The sequence below is a fragment of the Penaeus japonicus genome, unplaced genomic scaffold (genome assembly GCF_977035675.1).
Source record: "Penaeus japonicus unplaced genomic scaffold, GWHDUDI00000001_assembly GWHDUDI00000009, whole genome shotgun sequence".
NCBI classification, from domain to species: Eukaryota; Metazoa; Arthropoda; class Malacostraca; order Decapoda; family Penaeidae; genus Penaeus; species Penaeus japonicus.
The window spans coordinates 6,445,341-6,462,840 of NW_028234411.1; the positions used below are offsets into that span (position 1 = coordinate 6,445,341).

At 38.7% G+C, this 17,500-nt stretch overlaps 2 protein-coding genes across 5 annotated transcripts in view; one reads left to right on the plus strand and one right to left on the minus strand.

Moving 5' to 3' along the window:
• The window catches only part of LOC122242646 (oxysterol-binding protein-related protein 11-like), a 19,967-nt gene extending 8,588 nt beyond the window's left edge, over positions 1 to 11,379 (plus strand). For 2 of the 4 annotated variants that reach the window (XM_086539648.1, XM_086539649.1), the window contains 8 exons: positions 2,817 to 2,957; positions 3,937 to 4,211; positions 4,448 to 4,673; positions 4,871 to 5,042; positions 5,420 to 5,519; positions 5,625 to 5,896; positions 6,031 to 6,159; positions 6,362 to 11,379. In XM_086539648.1, the coding sequence (XP_086395774.1) occupies positions 2,817 to 2,957; positions 3,937 to 4,211; positions 4,448 to 4,673; positions 4,871 to 5,042; positions 5,420 to 5,519; positions 5,625 to 5,896; positions 6,031 to 6,159; positions 6,362 to 6,673 (1,627 nt within the window). In that variant the 3' untranslated portion in view covers positions 6,674 to 11,379. The remainder of the gene's footprint in view (positions 1 to 2,816; positions 2,958 to 3,936; positions 4,212 to 4,447; positions 4,674 to 4,870; positions 5,043 to 5,419; positions 5,520 to 5,624; positions 5,897 to 6,030; positions 6,160 to 6,361) is intronic. The other 2 variants (XM_086539650.1, XM_086539651.1) reach the window with 1 other exon arrangement.
• A 201-nt stretch (positions 11,380 to 11,580) lies between these two features.
• Phlpp (PH domain leucine-rich repeat protein phosphatase) overlaps positions 11,581 to 17,500 on the minus strand; it is a 48,147-nt gene continuing 42,227 nt past the window's right edge. The window contains exons 10-19 of the mRNA XM_086539652.1: positions 17,055 to 17,453; positions 16,710 to 16,943; positions 16,266 to 16,428; positions 16,028 to 16,158; positions 15,681 to 15,863; positions 15,369 to 15,566; positions 15,043 to 15,229; positions 14,800 to 14,927; positions 13,465 to 14,470; positions 11,581 to 12,248 (exon numbers count right to left, since the gene is read on the minus strand). Coding sequence (XP_086395778.1) covers positions 11,751 to 12,248; positions 13,465 to 14,470; positions 14,800 to 14,927; positions 15,043 to 15,229; positions 15,369 to 15,566; positions 15,681 to 15,863; positions 16,028 to 16,158; positions 16,266 to 16,428; positions 16,710 to 16,943; positions 17,055 to 17,453 — 3,127 coding nt within the window. The 3' untranslated portion in view covers positions 11,581 to 11,750. The remainder of the gene's footprint in view (positions 12,249 to 13,464; positions 14,471 to 14,799; positions 14,928 to 15,042; positions 15,230 to 15,368; positions 15,567 to 15,680; positions 15,864 to 16,027; positions 16,159 to 16,265; positions 16,429 to 16,709; positions 16,944 to 17,054; positions 17,454 to 17,500) is intronic.

The window sequence follows — 17,500 nt, forward strand, 5'->3', positions numbered from 1 at the left end:
ATGAATGATAAGACAGTAAGTAGGTATTCCATATGGCATTTGCAATTGCCCATCTGTCATGACCATTCACTCAAAATAGTTTTGTATGTAAGGGATGTGTTTTCACATCTAGCTTGTCTCTGAAAGGTGAAATGGCTTATATTTCTTCAAAATGTTAGTTTTGAGCAGTTGACAGTAAGAAAGAATAAAGATGCTATTTTACTTCATGAAGAGAGTGTATTAATATATATTACGAATTGCTAAAGTAAATTAGTATTCCACATGGTTTGCGGCAACAAGAAACCATGTCCACTCATTGATCCAATTTTTTTCAGAGTTAAAGATATTTGAGTTTGTACATAATTAGTCCCACATATCTTACATGTATCAAGTTAATTTTATGTAGAATAGTATTTTAGTGGGATATGAAATGCATTTGTTAATATTAGGAAATAGAATTCATAGTCAAAAGGCAAATAATTTTTTTTATAGCTAACACTTGTAGATCTTTACACCAGAAAATGGAGTCTTTTTTTAACGTGTTCATCAAAGTGTGCGTGTAAAGAGCTGGGATGTCTTCAGCTAACATTATTACTATTCTTCTGTTGTTTGCTTGGTGTTGGTCTTGCTGTTTTATGATATGTCACTTTTATGGAATATTTGCATCCATTAAGTAGTATATATAGACTGTGTTGCTGTTTGTACTAAATCCAGGTGTTGTCTTTACTAATATCTGTACTAGGAAATTTTTTGCCAAGAAAAAGGGATTTTAATCAATTGTGAAGATATTATCAAGGTTTCTTTTCTGATGATGGTTTAACCATTTACTTTTGGAAATGGTTGTTGTACAAATTTAGGATAACTAGCAAAGGTGTTGCCTCTTGTTTTGTTAAGGACTTTTATTTCACCTTAGACATCAAACACATACACATAATATTACCATGGACATCAACTCATTCTGTACATGTTTACATGCTTGCTTGCTGAAACTTGCAATTAGATACAGAGATAGAAACATAATTTTATGTAAATGTATCCACTATCAACCAAATACATACCATTATCCACACCTACACCAACACTAACACCTACACCTACACCTACACCTACACCTACACCTATACCTACACCCACACCCACACCCACACCCACACCCACACCCACACCCACACCCACACCCAACCCCAACCCCAACCCCAACCCCAACCCCAACCCCAACCCCAACCCCAACCCCAACCCCAACCCCAACCCCAACCCCAACCCCAACCCCAACCCCAACCCTAACCCTAACCCTAACCCTAACCCTAACCCTAACCCTAACCCTAACCCTAACCCTAACCCTAACCCTAACCCTAACCCTAACCCTAACCCTAACCCTAACCCTAACCCTAACCCTAACCCTAACCCTAACCCTAACCCTAACCCTAACCCTAACCCTAACCCTAACCCTAACCCTAACCCTAACCCTAACCCTAACCCTAACCCTAACCCTAACCCTAACCCTAACCCTAATCCTACACCTCTACTTACACCTACACCTCCACCTCAAGCTACACCTTCACCTATACCTTCACCTATACTGACATATGGGATACTATTAGAAAGGGTGTACAGTGATTTATGGTGGTTGCACTGTTCAGTTTTGAGTAAATTGGAAGGAAGGTTGCTTTGCAAATACTGTCATGGTGCTCATGTTGCCTAGTGGGTTTGTCATTTTAGTTTTCCTTAGATTCAGTTTTGGTCTTCTTGTTCAACTAGGTTCTCCCTCTTTTTGATAACTGTTTACTCATGAAGTGAAGTTGTGACTTTTTTCATGTTTACCGTGTTTTAGGGGTGCTATTGTTGTGTGTTGCTCATGCATGATCCCTTGGCTTTAATTGTCATTTTTATTGTTGCCTTAATTGTATTTCACTTATTCTCTCCATGGACTTTTCTCTTCACATTCTTTGTCTCTACAATTTTACCTTTAACTGTTTTTAACTTGTCATTCTTCCATATATTTTGAGACATTGTCGTATCTGCCCTTGTTTCTTGTAGCCTTCCTGATAGTCATCCATTTATCATTCTTTGATTATTTTACTCAATTTATACCCCCTATGGTTATTTTCAAAGCTTTTATGTGAATTGATGCCTCACTCTTTGTTGTTGTGACTTTCACCCTGTTTGTGTTATTATCTGTCCTAAAATGTGTGTCCATCTTCCTTGCAATGCCACTTTTGTTAGACATTTAATGTTTAATTCCTCCTACCAAACATGTATTTTCTGTCATACTGTTAAACTGTTTTTCACCAGTTTTGACAAATCAACTTTTTACATTATCTGCTCTTCACATTCATTTGCATAGTTTCCATAATGGTTTTCATCTTTACTGGTAGCAAAAGCTTTTCTTTGTAGATCTTCATTGATATTCATGATTATATGATTTCTACAATTTACTTGTATCATACACATTCATGGTCTTTGTTGTGCCTACCTTTGTGGAGTCTTCTGTCCTATCCCTATGCTTTTTCTAAATACAAGGCTCTGAACACATTCTCTTACTAGTTGTTTTTGTTGGAATACGCTTTACTCTCTTTTTCGATGGTTGGATTAACACCACTCTTATGTTTCATAGAAACATTTGATTTTTAAATTGATCCAATCTGTAACTTTCTTCCTTATTTGTTATCCTCAAACGGGAACCCTAATTCCTGTCTGTCTCTTCACTATCCCTAAAATATGTTCCCCCTCTTTCATTTCTGCTATTCCTGAATCCATTGCCTGTGTTGGGCTGCCTTTGGTGTGGTGGTGCTACTGCTGGTGGTGTGTCCTCTCCTGGGGTATGTGTGTGTGGACAGGGTGGGGAGCTTTGGGAGTTTGAGTGGCCGGTGTTCCCCACGCTGCTCCCCCCTTCTGGGACGCTCCCCACGCTTCCACCGGCGCACAGCTTCAGATGCCTCCTCTGCCTCACTTCAACGGCGACGTTCGTCTCCCACTCCGTACGTACGCACAGCATGATGCACACACCACCCACTTGCCAATGGACCTCAGAACATAATACACAATGCTTATGTAGATGGCATTAGAGTGACTTGTACCATCATTTTTATTTTGCTTATGGTTCCCCTTAGCTTGTTTTCCTGTTTGAAATAATAGTAGAAGTATGATGAAACTTGTACAGTATTTTGGTTGTAATTTGATTGTAAGCACCTGTGTGAACATGAACCCCTTAATGTTGTAAATGTATATATTATGTAAGTTCTTGGGTGTTCATAAGCTTTAGAAGTGGTATTGAACACCAAAATGAAAATATATATTTGAATGATATTTATTAGATAGGCACTGAAAACCTGTTATATTTAGTCTGTGCATGGAGTTTAAAGCATAAAAACAAGTGTTTTCTTTTATTTGTGGTAAGAGTATAATCACAGCTTTTGTTAATCTATTATTTTTTTTATAAAAAAAAAAGTGATGGATTATATTAAATATTATTTTACTTTGATATACAGAAAGGTTGAGACAATATCTGCAACATATGTTACCTAAGAAACATGTAAGAGTTTGCCTATTCATATGTAATGATAGTTAGACTTTTTTGTAGAATGTGTTAGAATGGATTGAAATGTTTATTTTTCCCATCTAGTCATTTTTGTACATTGTAGATATAACCTTTTTGAGCACCAGATATGTAGTAGTACATGTCTTTTATTGATACAACTTTTCTTTTTCTTTGTAATTAATGTTTTAGTTATCACTGTTACAAGAAAGTAAATGTGTTTAGAAGCATCCATAGAATCATATGATTTTTAAAAGGAACTGTAGGTGTCAAACAATAAGGAAAAATAATGATTTTAAACTTTTGTAGATTTTATAAGTAAGTATGAATAAGGTACTTATCAACAACAGTTTTCTTTGCCTAATCATTGTGTTCCAATTATTTTGATGAGCAAGCATCATGAAAAAACATCCTTCTTTCAGCACTCGCCTTGGGTCACCTTCATTGCGATCATCCTCTCCTTCCTTGAGGATCCGCACAGCACCACATTCGCCAACCCCAGGAACAACGCAGGGAATCAGTGGAACTCCTCCAAGTAGCAGTGCTATCCAGCCAATAGGTCCTTCCTCTCCAGCACCTGTTGCAGCCAGCCATTGTTTGGTGGACGGGGCAGGGACTACGAGCTCCAAGTCATCGTCACTTGCATCAGAGACTCCTGTTTCTACTCCAACCCCTCCACCACATTCCTCACGTATTGGTAAGCCACAGTGGGGTTGATAAGAGAGAAATGTTAGATCATAGGAATTTTGGTTTTTGTAGAAGTGTTGAAGAGATTTGTTGGTTTGATAAATTAGAATTAGCTTGGGATTGATATAAGGAACCTTACACTTTGAGGATATTGCATATATTCAGAAGTATATTTTCTTTGACCTTTTTTTTAATAGGAAATGATTTTGTCTTCTTTTTGTTATATCCAAAAAATTGTGCTTACAGGTGTTAGTGGATATGACTCTGAAGTGAGTGATGATGATGAAGCAGGTGGTGATGGTGACTTTGGTGAGGTTGGTGATGGACAGCGGTCAGTCATCATGCACATCATATCTCAGCTGAGACTTGGAATGGACCTCACACGTGTTACACTCCCAACATTTATTTTGGAACGTCGCTCTTTGCTGGAAATGTTTGCAGATTTTTTGGGACATCCCGACTATTTTGCCAAGTAATAAGCTAATATTTCTGAATTAACTGATTTATAGGGTTAATGTGGATATTTCAATTTAAGATTGATGTTTACAGTAGGAGCATTAATGGGGTAAATAATATATTCAAATTGCTATGGAATGTATATAAAATAGTATTTAATGTCTATTTCTATTTGATAACAGATTTCATAATAGTTCTTATATCTACTTCCAGGATTGCTGATGCAACTACTCCAGAAGATCGGATGCAGGCAGTGGTTAAATGGTATTTGACAAGCATTCACGTTGGACGAAATGGATCCGTTGCTAAGAAACCATACAATCCTATTATTGGGGAGACATTCCATTGTAATTGGCGAATTCCAAGGGAGTCCATCCACGGGGAAGTAAGTGTATCCCCCCCCCCCACCTGAAGTTACTGGATGTTATCTTTAATCTTTATCTTTTTTTTATTTTTTTTTATATCTGAGGAGTTACAGAACAACAACTTTTTTTTCTGCTGATCAGTGAAAAGGGAAATTGATGTTACAGGATTGATAGATTCATCAAGAATGTGATGTGGAAAACATTATAGAGTTTTAACAAATCTGAACAGTACTTCTTAGAGGAAATACTGATTTATAAGTTTTGTTTGAAGATGCTTCTTATAGAGATAGGAAGTTGTTTTACAGGTTGCATTAATAAGAAAAGGCTTTATTAGCTTTGATATTGATAACTAGTGCTTTATGATGAAATATAATACCATCTTTCCTATTACCTACAGGAAACAGGAGAAATAGAGAATGGGAAAGCTGCTGATGGAAAGAAAACTCCCTTTGTCACCATCAAATATGCAGCTGAGCAAGTGTCTCATCATCCACCAGGTTTGTAGCTTGTTTCCACAGAATGTTTGGTAATAATTCACTGATATGATTGTTTTTTTGAGTTAAGGTTAGATTAACATTAATTTTTTTTTTCTCTGTTTACAGTATCAGCTTTCTTTTTTGAGTGTCCAGAGAAGCAGCTAAGCATAAATGCTCATATCTGGACAAAGTCAAAATTTATGGGCATGTCTGTTGGAGTCAATCTGATAGGAGACATTACCCTCATCGTAGGGAATGTCAGTGAAAGCTACAGTCTAGCCATGCCATCGGCATATGCTAGAAGCATACTGACTGATCCATGGGTTGAACTTGGAGGTCGAGTGAACATTTCTTCCCCTGAGACGGGTTGTCAAGCTGCTATTGTCTTCCACACTAAAGTAAGGTTTGATGGTTTGATGATATTATGCATGGGTAGAATATTCTGGAAGATAATGCATGGCTGCAACACACATTAAAGTTCATAAGAATTGTTGAATTTAGACTTATATGTTTATTATACCAAATATTTCAGCCGTTTTATGGAGGACGTCTACACCGAGTGACAGCTGAAGTTAAAAATGCTGCTGGAACAACTCTTACAAAAGTTCAGGGAGAATGGGATTCACTGTTGGAATTTACTTATGCTAATGGATCTCAGGAGGTAAGGTTTACTTTATATTTGAAATATTACCAAATGCTTAGAAGAAATGTGATGATTCCAAACTTGCTTTTATTACAGTCTTGCACGATGATCTCTTGTCCAACTAGATTCCACATAATTTATGTCAGGCTGATGTAAATAGAAAGTAATTGCTGAATGTTCTCTCAGTAATGACTTTTTAAAAATATTTTTGAATTTCCAGGTTGTAGATGTAAATGAAATCCCAATTGTTTGCCACAAACGGCTAAAACCTTTAGCCCAGCAATCTCCAATGGAGTCTCGACGTCTGTGGCATGACGTGAGTGTAGCCCTTGCTCGTGGGGATGTAGAAACCGCCACAAGCCACAAGAGAGCCTTAGAAGAACAGCAGCGGAAGGAAGAACGCGAGCGAGCGGCCCAGAACGTGCCATTCCCGACCCGGCTGTTCCAATCTCCGAGCCCTGATCATTGGGTGTACAACCAGCTTCCAGCGTATGCGTTTACCTCCTGCCCTGCATCGGTCCCGTCTCAGTAGTGGCATGTTTTTATTTTGTTTTCCATTCTTTATATTTTGTTTTATATTCCATACCATGCCAAAGACTTTAGAATGAGGATGTTTATAATAAGTGTTATTCTCTGAAAAAGCATATGGTCTATTTTCCTAACAAAGTTGAAAATTCCTCTGATTAGACACATGATCTTTGCTTCATAGATTTTCTTTGGAATACTTTTTTCAGTTATAATCAAAATTTTGTAATATTTAGATAGCAGTAGCTTAGAATGTCCAGTTACTTACATTATCTCTTCCTCTCCCTCTCCCTCTCCCTCTCCCTCTCCCTCGTCCTCTCCCTCTCCCTCTCCCTCTCCCTCTCCCTCTCCCTCTCCCTCTCCCTCTCCCTCTCCCTCTCCTCTCCCTCTCCCCTCCTCTCCCTCTCCCTCTCCCTCTCCCTCTCCCTCTCCCTCTCCCTCTCCCTCTCCCTCTCCCTCTCCCTCTCCCTTTCCCTCTCCCTCTCCCTCTCCCTCTCCCTCTGTTTTTCTCTCCCACCCCTTCTCCATTTCTCACACTCCTCCCCCCTCTGGCTCTCCTTCCTCTCCTCACCCTTGCTTCTAATCCCCTCTCCCCCTGTCATCTGCTCTCCCCTTCCAACAAACTGCAATAGAGTTACAGGTGCACATCTATAACTACCTGTAAATGCACATGAATTCATCAGCCATGTATATATGTGGCCTAATGTGATATAAGTAGGCTAGAAAGACGAATGAGAATTGGAAAGATCTGAATAATAGAGCTTAGAGTTTCTGACCAGTAGTTCCTAGTCAAAATACAAACTGGATTAAACACTTGCTTTATATTTTGGTGGCAACAAGTCACATTCATCTGAAGAGAACCTGGTCAAGCATTGCTGCTTTTCTGCTGAACATTGTTACCGTCCAATATAGATACAGGCATGTAGCATTGAATGTAAAAATTCCATATATTTTCAGTCATAAAAGATATTAATGGCAGCTCATTTTGGCAAGATGTAACCCTTATTGTCTTTTTTAACACATTTAAATGTTAAATACCATTTTACCAATGTAAAGGCAGGTAAGGAAAATCTTTTAACTTTCATGGAAGAAAATGAGAATATATTTAGGTTTATTGTATTATTTACTGGGTTGGTGCTTTATATGATGAAATCCTCAAATTAGATATAACTTTTTTTCAGTGATTTTATGACATTTGGATTTGTTTGGGTGGTGGTGTATTTAATGCATAGGACTATTGTTACAAGTAAGAGCTTATTTCATTCAGATTCACAATATTATGCATTGATTTGTCCCTCTTGATGTCAGGAGGATTTATCCTCAGTTCATAAAAGTACATTGATATAACTTCTCAGTTAGTGTTGCAGTATTATTTTGTAGTACTTTTTGATGCTGAAAGTCTTGTGAGAAACTAGAAAAGCTGTTTTGAATGCAAGTGCAATAAGTCAGGAAAGCTGTTAGAATTGCCTAGCCTATTCACATTTGTATTTTCCTCTCTTTGCATTTTGATATTTTCAGTGATTTCCTTAGAAATATAGTACTTTTTTTTAAATATAACGAAAAGACACACAATGAATGATTATAAATCTAGCGGTCTTATACAGTATGGAAAAGTGAGTTTTAATTATGATTTAGATGATAAAAAAGTTGAAACTGAGTGATAAGGAAGGAATTATTTGAGAGAATTTTTGTGAAGCTTATGACAAATGTTAACATAGATTAAAATGGACTCCTCCCTACAAGTGATTGATGAATAGATAGAAATTGGAACACTGGAAAGTATGGCTAGAAAAGGAGGGCAAAAGTGGGATGACTGTGATTGATGTACAGAAGTCAGACTGAATATTTAATGGTAAGGACAAAATAAGATGAGCTCTCATTACTATTTGATATACAAAAGAAGAAGAATATATATGATGCACACACTCGTAGAAAAGGTATGGGTGAGAATGAACACTTTCACAAAACAAGAGATGCAATTGATGCAATCGGTGATATATCTCCATCTGAATTGTATGCATTCTCATTCATGCCTTTTTCTACATTTGTAACAATAAACGAATATGCAAATTCTTCATGTTGTGTGCAACTAGGAAAATGATGATTATTAAGTATAGGTAAATAAATTTTAAAACTAAATAAAGGTGCTACTTAGCATTGCTTTTGTTTGACAGTTTATCCATATTTGATTGATTGTACATTCTTTAACTGCATTTAAGTAAAATAGAAATATGTATGAGAGGTTTGGTTGTGAGGGAATTATAATGATAGATAGAATATTGTGTATATAAAATGGGCAGTGCCTCATAAAAATAGAGATGTGACTTTGGTAATTATTGAATGAAAAGAAGTGTTTTTTTTATGCCATTATGTTTGAGAAACTGCATCCTAGATGTAGAATTTTAAGCATTTCTGAAATGACCACATATTTTTTTTTATTTTTGTGTATTGTGAATATGCTTTATGTCCAGATATGTTGAAGTATTGCTCAGATACTGTTAGAGATATTTGATTAGATTGTATTATATGGTAATTTTACAATGTGGCAATATTTTTTTTTTTTTCTGGAATTATTGTTGTGATTGTTGATATAAATAAACATTAGTAAATGGGATGTGCTCCCATTTGTTATTTACGTTTTGTGATTGTATTAAAATAAATTAAATATTCTCTTTCTGTTAGCATGATTGGAGAAAGAGATATATTATATCTGAGACTTATTTAGACACTTGTAGTATTTATGAGCTGATTAATAGATGTACCAACTATATGCAAAGGGACAAAGAAAAAACGAAGATTCAGACATTATGTCTAACAATAAGACTAATAGTTTTTATCACTGCATTTACCACTTGATGAGGTGAATTTCTTATGTATACTCCAGGAATATATGTAATGAACAATGGCTTCATTATGAGACTTGTAACTGTCAAGAGTAACATAGGAAAGTGTTGTTTTAATACAGTGAAAATACTAGAATTTCAGGTCTGTATATTCAAGGTTTTGAACACATTCTTATTGAAGCAGTTTGGTAATGACAATTTCTGCTTTAAAGAACTGCAATAGGGATTATGATATTGTAATTGTATTTGAGATGTGAAGTATGAGTATTGCGTGATATATATGCATGCTTGTGATTTGCTTTGTTTTTTTTGTATCAAGACAATGTATCAAGATAATGCTTTGTAGTATAATGTTGACCATAATCCAGTTGATGAAAAAGTGGTCATTACTGACCACTCATAATATTACATTTCTTTCATGTTTATCAGGTTGTTTTATTCTGCATCTCTTAGGATTTAGTTAAGTAAAGCATATATTTATATTACTCCTTGCAAGTTTTATGTATGTTTTTTTCTTTTTCTTGAAATAGTACAATTAAATAAAATGATACTCATAATTACTCACAAACAGCATTCATTCCCTTTTTACTGCATTCCCAGATTCATATACATAACTTTCAGTTCCATGATTCTTGTCTTTTCCCTCTTCTTGCTCTCACTCATATCTTTGTCCAGTTTGCAGTAAAAATGGGCATCACCAGTGATTCCCCAAAGAAAATACTAATATTTACGTCTTGTGTTTTAGGTAGAGAAGAGGTTATTATACATAGCAAATGCTTTTTCAAGTGGAATGTGCTGTATGAAATCAGTATAATGTTTAACGGTATGTAGAAGAGAAAGCACAAATGTAAAAGGTGAGACAAAGGTTCTTTCGGGTATAATTTGTACACAGTGTGACAGCAATTGCCTTGTTTTATTGAGCATGAAAACTTTACTTGCCTTATCACACTAGCACTAGAAATAGTAATTGGGTCTGTGGACAACCATTCGTAAATTACTAATCTGATGCCCGTGCTGGGTGGTTGTAAGAAAGTTGTTGATTTCCTATCATAAATAGTTGAATGATCTTACATTGCCAGTCTATTATTGCAGTTATCACATCATAAGAAAGTTGCTTGTTATTCTGATGCCAAGGAATAGATTGACGACATTTGCATGTAATTACTGAAAATTTATTGATATGGCTATGTTACAAAGGGAGAGGTATATACTTGTATATCAAAGTAATTTCAGGAAAGTTTAAAGATGATCGTGAAATTGGTTAAAATCACAGTATTTATCAAAACTGCAAAGGTTTAAATTTTATTATGTGAGTGATAAATGTGATTGAATAATGATAATGTCTTGATTGTTTTATTGATGAAAAAGTTTGAGATAAAGACAATATATTTAGTTAAATGTTAAGATAAAATACAGAACAAAGATTTAAAAACGAATTGTTTTGCTTAGTTTATTTTTTCCGTGGATTGTGCTGTGCTTGTGTAATATTAAAGTAAAATCAATATGTAACATCATTTTTTCACAGCAACAGACTTTCTCCCAGATCAGATAAATATTATTTACTGAAGAAATCATTTAACCTATTAAACATCTTTTAAGTGCTTAGAAGCTTTATCCATATAATAACTTACAAGGCAATTTAATAGGTGGATTACCTTAGAATTTTGAAATTCCCTCTTTATTTAGCATCCTTAAATTTAGCATCACCAATGATATTTTTGTGTCCTACTCTCCCTCTCTCTCTCTCTCTACATACTGTATATTATAACATCTTTCATATATTTTCTGTTTAGCTGCATGTTCAAACATTTTTCACAGTATATTCCTACCTAGACATGTTAATTGAAGCTTAATAAAATATCCTTATAATCCCATATAGTTTATTTTGTCTTACCATTCAACTGCCTCTTGAGGTTTGTTCTGAATTTATTTTTTTTAAATGAAATCTAGAAACAATGTAGATACCTGTTTTTATTTAGTTTACCGGATTATTTTTTTAAATTTCAAGTGAGACCTGAAATAAATTGGGAAGAAATAAGTATTGTAAACGGATTAAGTGAGTGAACTAATGACTGATTCATTACTTTATTATGTGGAGATGTACAAGTGGTATCAGTACTAAAGTTCACATTTATGACGATAACCCTGGCTACAAAAGATCTACAGCAGGTCTATAATTCGGTTTGACATGATTCCTTATCTTAAAAAATGCCTTTTCTGACGCAGGAGGCTCGAGTGAAGCTAGAAATTCGTGACGCCAGTATGCCAGTAATGGTGCATACGGGTCTCCAGCTCGAGGGAATCTAGAGCTTGTCGTTCTTGCATTTCTGTCGCCAGGTCTGGTTGAACTAAAGGGTAATGAGATGGCCGCGGACGGTTCTGTTGATAATACTTCAGATTCTGCAAGCTTCCAAAGCGCCGGAAATTACTCTCGTTTTTGGAACTGTTGCTTCTAAATCGTTGCAAGGTGCTGAATTTGCTGGTCGTGGCGCTCAGCTTACTCTGGATAAGACGGAATGTTCCTCTACCCAAGCGGGACTTGCGGATTGGGTTACGCTGAAAGTGTGTCGTCGCATCTGTCTCAGCAGCCGCCGCCGTGACCAGGTCGGGAGCGGACGCGGTGGGGAGCTGACTGCAGCGCGAGTTCGACCGGGTCAAGGTGTCCAGTTCACGCATAAAGAGGAGCTTGGCGTTACGGGCCAGAAGATACTCCCAACTGCGAAACTGCTCCTCAGTCACCTGGCAAGATAATGCACGAGTAAATGATAATAATAAAAAACGTGTTGCATAACCAGGTTTTAAAATATTAGAAGCGTATTTTTATAATACTGGACACTATCCAAACGAATAGTAATGATACTATTACTACTACTAACAGTAATTGAAATAATAAAAAGAGTAACAATTCTGATGATGATGACTAAAAAAAACATTATTAGCAAAAACAATACCTACATTACTACTATTACTACTACTATGGAAGTAGAATAAATTATTAAATGCTTCTCCCATATGGGTATTTACGAGTCCCCCCCCCCCTTGATATGAAGTAAAATATGATCAATGATTTTTTTTATTCAGATGTAATACGTGAAAGTTTTCTGTTGATAATCTGAAGAAAGCCGAATATTGGGTCCATTATATATATATTTTTTAATCGAGTTTTTACCCGATATGGGATAAGGATAAGGATAAGCCAGATTTGCGGAGCAGATGCTACGCCGGGCTTGTATGCACTAAGGCGAGCCCGCCTGTGCGTGTGCTGACTCGTGAGAGAATGTGCCAACGAGTGTCGACTCAATCTGAGCTTGGTCCTTACCCAACGCAGTGCCCAGCTACGTCAGTAACCGCCCCGATGTGGGAAAAATATACTTTTACTGATTTCCAATTCTCCAACTTTTCGATATCACGTATTAACAATGATAATCACAATAATGACAATAGCAACAGTAGTGATAATAACAATAATAATGTATATGATTATGATGGTGACGATTATATAATATTGTAGTGATGATAATGGTAATAATGATAAGTGATATCATTATTATCAGTAATAACTAATAATAACGGCAATGATAATAATAAAACTACTACGAATAATAACAATAATAATCACAGCAATGTTAATAACAATAAAAATGATGATAACAACAACAATATAGTAATTATAATAATTACAATGATAATAATGATAATTATAATAATAGTGATAATAATGATCATAATGATGACTATGATAATAACAATGATAATGATAATAACATACTAAAAACAGTGAAAATGATAATAACAATTATAATGATAATAATAATGATTTTAATCAAGAATTGCGTAATCACTCAAATAACACTAAAAAGTACACATAGATTGCTTTTCCGAAGATATGTTCTGCAAATATATTATTGCAGGACTTTATTTACCTTACAAAAAAAAGGAATCGAAAGGCTCTTACCTGGTCGGGATCATTCCCTAAAATATTGTCCTCAGAATGAGCGTGCTGCATGTTACTCGCGTGTTGGTGTCCCCCGCTCACGCCGCTGAGGCCGCTATCACTATCCTCCGAGTCGCTCCCGGTGTCAGCGAAGCCGGCAGGTGGTGCCAAAACGCCGTCGTCGAGCTCAGTACGACTCATGCCAAGTAGGTGCGACGCCAGGTGGTTCTGTGGGGAAGGCTGGGTCGGGTCCGGTCGAGGGTAGTGGTAGTACGTGACTGCCGGCTGGACGCTGTTGGTCTTAGCGGAGTCTGCCTTCGAGCCTAAGTCGTTCTTGTTTCCTGTTTCTCGTTTTCTTCGGTTGGGTTTGGCATAGAGGTCTTCGAGGTTGGGTCGCAGCGCCCGGGGTTTCGGAGGGACGATGGGTTCTGGGGCTTTGGCTCTGGCACTGTGGTTCTGGATATCGGAATCATGCTCGCTGTGATCGCTCTGGCTCTGTCCGCTGGGCGAAGAACGGTCCAGGTCTTCGATGTTTTCGACGAGGTTCCTCTCCGAACGACTCTTCGTCTTCAGAATAGCACTAACCACCCTGCTTTTGTTCGTGTCGTTACGCAAGGGTGGAATCGAACTTTTTTTACTATGACTGTTTGACCTTAATTTCCTTCTGTGGTCTTCGTTTTCTGTGGTGCTTGTGGACACATCCACAGCTGTCGTTTTTCTATTGAGCTGCACTCGGTGGCCCAGAGTATCCTCATCCACAGAATTCCGTCTGTGGAGAGCACTGTCGCCGCTCAGAAATTCTACACTTTTGGACCTTGACCTACTAGAGTTTAACTGTACACTCTCCACGGTCGAATGACTCTGCCATCTGTGGTGCATCGGCAGAAGGCGGACAACGATGACACTAAGGGCCTGACGAGTGCCATATCCCTGCGCCAGGTCCAGCAGGCGCTTTGCTGCTTTTCCTGGATCGCTCATTTCACTACATACGTTTGTCACTTCATCGGCCCCTATGACTTCCCAAAAACTGGAATAGAGGAAATTAGAGCTTCTTAAGATAAAACTCTTTTATATTTGCACTTACTGGAAACCAACAACAATAAATCATGTAAAACTCATATACTTTTAAAAAGACTGCTATTTACTGAAAAAAAAACCATGTGATATATTTACCACTCTTTTTTTTTTTTTTTTTTTTTTTTTTTTATAAAGATAGTTGATAACTTTATGACAATGTGTTACATTAGCTAAATTATATCAAAGCGAGTTCAAACCAGTATTTTTCAAAAAATGCATTTCAAATAGTTTTCGCCTTAGAGTTTAATTTTTGACTGCAACGAGCACCAATGGCCTCACCTCGAGCTGCCAATCACAACGGCGGTGTGATGGGGTCCCAGGTACAGCTCCGTCGTGTGTGGATCAGGCAAGGTAACAGGTTCACCTAACGCGCACTTCACACCGTCATCACAGCTTCTGACACAATTCTGAGGGAACGTAGCGTCTAGTTATTGGAAGTTGTATTTTAGCAGAGTTTCAGAGTTATTTAGATCAATGGTACTACTTGCAAAATATTGATTTTGCGCGCCTAAGAAAGCCTACCTGTTGCGTTCGAGGAGATGACGTTGTAACGAAAATGGGTTCGCCATGCGTTGTCGTCACAGCGGCAGACACGGCGCCGTAACAGCACAGTCGCAGGACAGGGCATCGGTTGGACTCGATGCCCTCGAGTTCTAAGTGGGCGGCACACACAGCACCAGGTAAGGGAGCTCCTTGGGACCGCAGTCGTCTGTAATAAAACATGTATTTTCATCGCAACATACACCAGCAGCAATATTTTACGAAAACATGACACATGGAAAACAGTTAGAACGGACTATCAGCTTGATAATGCATGCTGTAACTTGTAAATACACAGCGAAATATACCTCAGAGCTGTAAGAAGCGCATATTTAAGCGCATATGTGTGCGAACGAGAACAGGCTCTTTCCTCCTGTAGTAACGCGGGAAGTGCCGTTAGAAGACTTCCGACGCACCCCACTTCTTGACCACCGTCTGCCAAGGCTGCGACGCCAACACGCCCTTCACCCGCTATATCTGGTACCCTCAGCTGGCCTACAGTCAACCTGAAACCAACGTAAGACCCTTAGGCAAATCCTATCGAATACACAGCTTCAGAAACGTCTATATGCATTACTTTTCAGACGCTACAACTTCACAAAACACAGAGTTTTCCTCACTTGGAGTCCCTGCCAATGGTCTCAGCGAAGCCTAACGTCCAGGGCAACTTGGGGAAGCCGTCGGTCTTTCCTCTGAGGCTTGGGTCTTGCGACGACGCGTGTTGAGAGGCGTGCGGCTTGGTCAGGGGTAAGGACCTCCCGGACCGGCTTGTAACATCTACCACGTTCACTGGCCGTCGAGACCTGCTAAGTGATTTTAGTGTTAGTGGCATATATGATGCCTAATAAACACTCACATGTCCATATCCGTCAGCTGATTTATCAAACTATGTCAGCTCACATACACACCTCTATGTGCGTATATGCATGTACATCCATCATAGTCAATATTGGTGACTCAAACCTACTTGCACTTTGTAAACTGATGGTGGTCGAGGGAGAGTGCCGTGTTGGCCGAGATGTCGAGTGCCACGAGCCCGGGCGAGACCAGCTCCTCCAGCTCGACGCGACCCAGCTGGCAGTGAGATGCATCCACTACCTGCGTCGCGTAAATCATATATAGCAAGAGAAAACAGGAAAGAGGGTGCTGTCATGTCTGAAGGCACAGAAAGGGTAAATGTGCGATTCTGATTTGAGGAAACTTACCTTGAGGGCTGAGAGGTGGGCGAGACGGGGGAGGGAACGCAGAGGGTTGGAATGCACCTTCAAGACTCGGAGGCGGCGCAGACGGGACACTCCGGCAGGTACATTCGTTAAGACGTTCCCTGACAGAACTAACTCCTCCAGTAACTCCCAAGACCACACCAATCTGCAGGAACCACAACCGCATATCTACTAATTTCCGCTGCTAATAATTTCACCACATTCTCACAAAACTGGGGCTAACTGAAGATCTTGGATTTAAGCGTCTGATTACCCAAAACATGAAATACGAGTTCCGGTTTCCTTTTACGTTCTGCGTCTTCATTATTGTTAAACCTGTTTCATTAACCTCATTTACATTAAACTGATATGTCTGAAAATATGTTAGAAAAACAACTGGCATTTTCAGGCCCTTTTAAGATAACAGTAACACACACGGTCACCGACCTGTCCTGTAAGCTGGCTATCCTATTGTATGGCGCATGGAGAATGCGAAGTGCCCTACAGTGCTGCAGAGGAGTCAGATCTCGAAGTCTGTTAGCTGCTGCATATACTTCCTGCAGTGGGAAGCTGACCTGAGGGCCTGTCTCGTCTCGGGCGTCTGGCGACCCACGTCCTCGTCGTCCTTCTGGGGACGGCAGAGCGGACAGCTGGTTGGCGCTCACGTTTAGGACTCGTAATCTGGAATGAGAAAGTGGGTGAATGTCGTGCACGTAAAAATAAATGAATAAATAAATAGAATTTCTAATAGGGACACATCGATGCACTAGTCGAATGATGACCTTAGTTTACCTGCTAAGCCAAGTGAAGAGACAGCTGGGTAGAGAAGCGAGGCGGTTGTGATGTAGCAGAAGCACCTCGAGTGAACACCACTTTGGTTCCTCGTTTGGGTTGGCGGACGAACTCTGGGCTTGGGCTTGTTCTTGACTCTGGTGTTTCGATCGGTACGGCGTGGAAGAGGAGCTATGGGCTATGTTAGGATACGAATGGTTATTATGTGGTTCAGACAGCGCGCGTTGGGGGACCAGGAAGGTGGAGAGGTGGTTGTGGTGAGCAGAGAGGGTGTGGAGGCGGCGCAGGTGTCCCGAAGTGAGGAAGGCTGGTAACGTCGTGAGATTGTTGTGGCTTACGTCTACCAGCGTGACTTCTGTGCTCGAAACTAGCCATGGCGGCACAGCTGACAGTTCGTTCCTGAAGCCGAGGAAAAAGTTTCACTCACATTGGACATGGTAGTTATC